Source organism: Myotis davidii, unplaced genomic scaffold (genome assembly GCF_000327345.1).
Source record: "Myotis davidii unplaced genomic scaffold, ASM32734v1 scaffold663, whole genome shotgun sequence".
Lineage (NCBI taxonomy): Eukaryota > Metazoa > Chordata > Mammalia > Chiroptera > Vespertilionidae > Myotis > Myotis davidii.
The window spans coordinates 4,718,227-4,723,909 of NW_006295816.1; the positions used below are offsets into that span (position 1 = coordinate 4,718,227).

Consider the following 5,683-nt stretch of genomic DNA (forward strand, 5'->3'; position numbering starts at 1 on the left):
TCTCAGCTGGGACAAGCTTTGGAGGAGCCTCTTGGTTGGGTGGGCCCAGGGGTGGCGCCTCCGGGAGCCCTGGCTGATTGCCCAACCAGAACAGGAATCACCTACGTTTTTCAAAAGCTCACTTACTAGTAGACAGTTCCCCATTGTTTCAAGGGAAAGCAATTTCTGAGTCACAGAAGAACTGGGCCAAGATTCTGTCTAGTCACGTCTTGCTCAATCTCATTCTGAATCTCATGGTTATACATGCAGGCCTTACCTAATACTCTCAGCTCCGCGTTTGCATAGATTGTGTGGTGTTTGTTTTCGGCAGCGCACTGGTAGACACCGGAGTCAGACACATTCAGCATAGTTATGGTGAGTGTTCCATTTTCTACTTGAATTCTTTCCTAATAAAAAAAGGAGTCATGTAAAGAGGCTGGGACGTTAACGCGGGCGTTCTCTTCATCAGGGCCGATTATGAACCGTCTGTGCAATCGCTGTGCTACGATGCGAACTGATGCTTATGAAGATGAGCCGCGTACACAGAGGGACCCCGAGCAGCTTCCTGACGTTAAGAAAAATGGAAATATGCCCGGTGTCATTTTAGTGTACTGTTATCTCATTCCTGTGGGAATTGGCATGATCTACATAGAGTGTATATTACATTCCTTTATATAGGATCTAATTTGGAACACATCACCATTCCAATTATTCCCATTATTGACTATATTAGTCACGGATATCCAAGTTAGAATGGATCCTTGCCTTCTCATCACAAGGTCTCAAAAAGACTTGGATGGATCACTCGGGAATTTTCTAATTGCATCATACGTAGCGGGGGCTGCATTTCTCTTCCGCAGCCAGCTATAAGGTGAGCTTACACGGCCCAGACCCATTACGGATTCCCATTTGGGGCGCAGAGTGACAATTTTGAGTGCGAATTATGAAATCATTTCACATTGCAAACACAACGCAAAACGAACTATTTCAAGGTCCCTAGTACCATCCTCTGAAGAGAAACAAGTCAGCTGAGGAAATGGAGGGTGTTCTGGGCGGAAGGCATGCAGGGAAGTCCCAATGAAGCCAGAACAGAGAGCGTCATTATGTTCGGCCTCTAAACAACAGATGTCTTTTTGGGTTTTTTTTTTGTCTCTGGCTGTGCCTCCATGTGCAAAGCAAAAGGGAGAATTAACACAATGATGTGGATAATTTGATGCGAAAGCAGCAGCTCTGCCTCACTTTCTGTGGCGTGTAGGAGAACGCATGCGTGAGATTGGAAAATGCGGAAAAACAGGGGTAGACAGTCGTTGGTTTTCACGAAAGCAAGATACTGGGTATGATTAAGACCTGGGTCCCAGAACCAGGTGGACAAAGTTCAGAATACTGATCCCAACAGTCCCTAGCTGCTGCATGGCCTTGAACAGTGGCCAAACTTCTCTGAAGGCAAATTTCTTCATCTCCATAAAGAAATAATCAGTGCATCTCTCCTAAGGTTGTCATGAGGATATAATAATAAGGCAGGGAACATGTAACAGGGCCTGTCTCAGAGGAGAGTTCAGTAGATATGAACAATGATGGTGATGGTGACGGTGACGGTGACGATGATGATGATGGTGATGGTGATGATGGTGGTGATGCCTGGATGTAAATCGAGTGCTGACAGTATGCGGCTCTGCAAGTGATGGTCTTCTCTCCCCTTAGTCTCCTCAGTGGGAAAAATGGGGACATTATTAATAGCTCCTTTGAGTTTGTCTAAGGATTAAATCAATTAGTATATCTAGAGTCTGTTGTGTTCCCCAGCACCTACTGCACACTCCATCAATGTTAGTATTGTTCCTGTTTGTGACAGTTTCCCCACCAGAGCAGGGAGTTTCATATGGACACTTTGCTTACCTCTGCACCGAGGCGCTCACCATTCTTCAACCAGGTGTACCAAGGCCGGGGCTTTCCTTGGGCTTTGCATTCCCAAAACAAGCTGTCGTAAATGGACAGGTATGTGTCCTGGATTTTTTGTTCCCATTCTGGAGGGGCTGTTCCAAAGAGAGACAGAGCAACCGTGTGACAAGTCAGTTGGTTATCGAGGTTCCCTGCTCCGTGCCGAGGTTGGCAGCTACCAAGGGCAGCTGATCCGGTGTGGAAGCACCGGACAGGCCGGGTCTCCATGTGGGCCCACAGAAATCGTGCCGCAGCTCTCGGTGGGCCTCTGACAACTTGGGGTGTAGGAAAAGGTCCAATTCCAGGCCAAGTATTAGTGCGTGGGTCAGATTAGAAAATGTAGACCCAATCTGAACCCTTTGTGTGCAAAGACCACCGATTACACTTGACCTGAATTAACTAAAAGTAAGTGTATCTGTATCAGACATAATTCAACACAGTGGCTGGAGGTATAACTCCAATCTGAGCCTCATCACATTTTAGTTGGAGGATCACCCTTTCCCTCACCTACCCGCCCCCCTCATTCCCTCCCCCCAATAAAACTCATGCCAGGAATAAGAACTGTGGAGTGGCTGTGGGTTCTGCACCTATCTTAGTCCTGGGCATGCATTTTCCAAAACCTTATCTCTAACCAGAGGCTGTTCTACATAGTCATGAGGCAAAGGTCACCTGGGATCGTTGATGTGAACGTGTTATTCAGGGGGAAGGTAGGATTATCCTGGCTGTCACTCAAACAGGTAGGGTATGAATTAATGTTTTGAAGCTAATTTGGTTTGGTGAGATCCCCGTGAAGGGGTGTAGGTGGCCGTGCTGAGGATGGAGGGCAGGTGGGAAGAGCCTCATTTAGGAAAATTGTTCACAGTTCTCATCTTAGACCTGACAAACATGACCTGTGAGAACTTGCTCAATTCACCTTAGGCTTCCTACCTGTAATGTCACTGAAAGTTATTTCTGCCTCTTATTATTATGAGAACTACAGGGGCTTGTGTTTATGAAAACTTCTATGTAAGCTAACAACTACTGTATCAATGTAGGAGGGATCGCTTTACTATCAATTTCCAATTTATAGATATCTCCATCTTCTGCTCAACCTCTTGGTTTTATCTTTGTCTATTTAACAGAAAAGTTAAATAGTTTTATCTTTGTCTATTTAACAGAAAAGTTTAAAAACTAGCCCATGCTCAAAAGCCTGGTACCACTCAAAAACTCCCAGTCACATCCTCATTATTTTATTTACAAAAGATGCTAGAGTCCAGAGACTTTCCTTTAAGACGAAGGAGCTATTGGAAAGAATAAATGCAGAAAGGTAAATACACATACATGCAGGCGTACAGAAATAATCACCAGGGAATCATGTTCTATATATAACATAGTAGTTTTCATTCCAGGTTAAAATTGAAATCCGGGAGGAAATGGGAGCTAATATAACCGAGGCACATTACCTGGTCCCCACAGGACACTTGCGTGGCATGCCTATGAGCTGATATCAATACTTCTGACATGGCTAGTTATCAAAAAGGCATTTTTCTCCAATTACTTTATCGATGATTAGTAACATGTCATCTACAAACATGTCATAGAGAAAGGCATTTTGGGCCACGTGTAAATACAGTTTTCAAAAGTTTTCTAGGACAGATATATTAAATTTAATACAGAAGGTGAGGGAATTTGAAAAGCAAATTCTCTCACCTCTGTATTTTGGTAATTCTGTGGTCTATTTTATAGTTTATTTGATGAAAAAATAAGTGACTTCAATGCAAATGTTGTATCTTGGCTGGGATGGGAGAAACATAAAGACAGCCTTTAGGGAATATGCACATTTATCATCTCTTATATGCACAATGTATTGTGGTAACTGAGGCAAACCTATTTTTCAATGAAGTAATGACTGTGGTTTTCTGTCACCTACATACAAGTAGGCAATATCTAGGAAACAGAAACGGATATTGACGACTACACTCAGCATTATGCTCCTGTCACTTATCACTGTCTCCTCCTTCTGTACTTAAAGGAAGTTCCAGGCTACCGCTGACTGTCCCACGGGAAGTAAGTGGGTCCCATGGTGCTTCAGGTTATACAGGTCTGTGGCTTCCACAGGACACGGCTGATCTTGCCACGGCAAGAAGATTAAGCGAAGGCATGCACAGACCATGCTGAGACTCACCTCTTGCAACCCAACCCGGACACGTGGCTTCCCCGCCTGCACGGCTGGGTCTTGTGACAACAGGGTAAAATGGGAGTGTCCTTAACATGAACTCTCAGGGAAACCCTCCAATGAATCAACCTCGAGGCTCGCGTGCCGGTTATGCGACCACTTGCATTCACTCCATCAGCGCTTGTAACACCTCATTCAGGGCCTGCCACCCGCAGTCACGGTGCTCTGACCAGAGAATGGATTGCTGAGCAAAATAAACATGTTCTCTGGCCTCACACTGCTGACAGACTAGTGGAGTGACGTGCCATAAACAAGTAATAAAAAATGAATCTATTTGTAAATTGCAGGAATGTAAACAAAGGGCATAGGCTGCAGAGATGGCCATGAGATGATATCAATTTAAACATATTCAGGAAATTGCCCAAAGGACATGGCATCTCAGAGGAGGCAAGCTCTGTCTGTATTTGTGGATTCTAAGAAAGTGGTAGATTCCTCTAAAGCTAACTTGGTCCCAGCAGGCACCTGAAGACGTGAGTATGCCATAAACAAATAATAAAAAATGAATCTATCTGTAAATTGCAGGAACGTAAACAAAGGGCATCGGCTGCAGAGATGGCCCTGGGATGATATCAATTTAAACACATTCAGGAAATTGCCCAAAGAACATGGCATCTCAGAGGCGGCAAGCTCTGTATTTGTGGATTCTAAGAAAGTGGTAGATTCCTCTAAAGCTAACTTGGTCCCAGCAGGCACCTGAAGACGTGAGTGATGGGTGAGCTAGATTACCAAGGGGATCAGTATTGTGAATTGGGAGAGCATGCTCCATGAGCCTCAAAATATACTCATCACCCCGTTTTACAAAAAGCTAAACAATAGTAATCTATGAATGACTGAATGGTACCCTGTCTCCTGTTAGAATGTGTAAAGAGTTCCTTTATTTATAGGAATGTAGCTTAATATCATAGATCTGATATCTATAGTCTAATATGAATATACTTTTAATATAGATGTCAGAGGGAAGCCGGTGCCGGCAGCGGGGAGAAGGAAGACCTACTCTTGCACAAATTTCGTGCATCAGGCCTCTAGTATTTATAAAACCAGTCCCCATCATTTACATTAACATCTCTCCCTTTCTCCAAGCATGCCCCTCTTCATTGCCTTTGAGATTGACAGGTGATCTAAATATTTATATTTGATATGTTGTAAGTTGATACTAATATAATTATTTAGCAAAGCCAAAGTGTCAACTTTGTAGAAGAAGCAGGATTTTTTTCAAGTTGACAAAAGCGACGCGGGAGAAACTTCTAACCACATGAAAAGTGGTGGCCAAGAGTCTGTGGAGTTTGAATGGGGATCCCACTGCCGAAAGTGGGTGGTGATGACCCAGAGAGGCCTCTGAGAAAGCAAGGACCTGCTGAAGACACTGTCGGCGTAGAAAGTCATACAGAGGCTCACATGTTGCCAGAAAACCTACTCTGAGTCGGTGTCTGATTCCATCTATTGTTTCAGGATTACCAGATAGTTACAAGCCTTGAATTTTAACACAAAATAAAATCACTATTATCATAAATTTAGTTTCTGTCTTTTTGAAAAGCCTTGCCCACTTAGCACAAA

The 5,683-nt window shown here is 43.8% G+C and overlaps 1 protein-coding gene across 1 annotated transcript in view; it reads right to left on the reverse strand.

Annotated features, from left to right (window-relative positions):
• Positions 1-2,971, reverse strand: part of LOC102762839 (contactin-6) — a 52,019-nt gene extending 49,048 nt beyond the window's left edge. The window contains exons 1-2 of the mRNA XM_006770489.2: positions 1,873-2,971; positions 257-386 (exon numbers count right to left, since the gene is read on the reverse strand). Coding sequence (XP_006770552.1) covers positions 257-386; positions 1,873-2,142 — 400 coding nt within the window. The 5' untranslated portion in view covers positions 2,143-2,971. The remainder of the gene's footprint in view (positions 1-256; positions 387-1,872) is intronic.
• Positions 2,972-5,683: the final 2,712 nt, after the last annotated feature.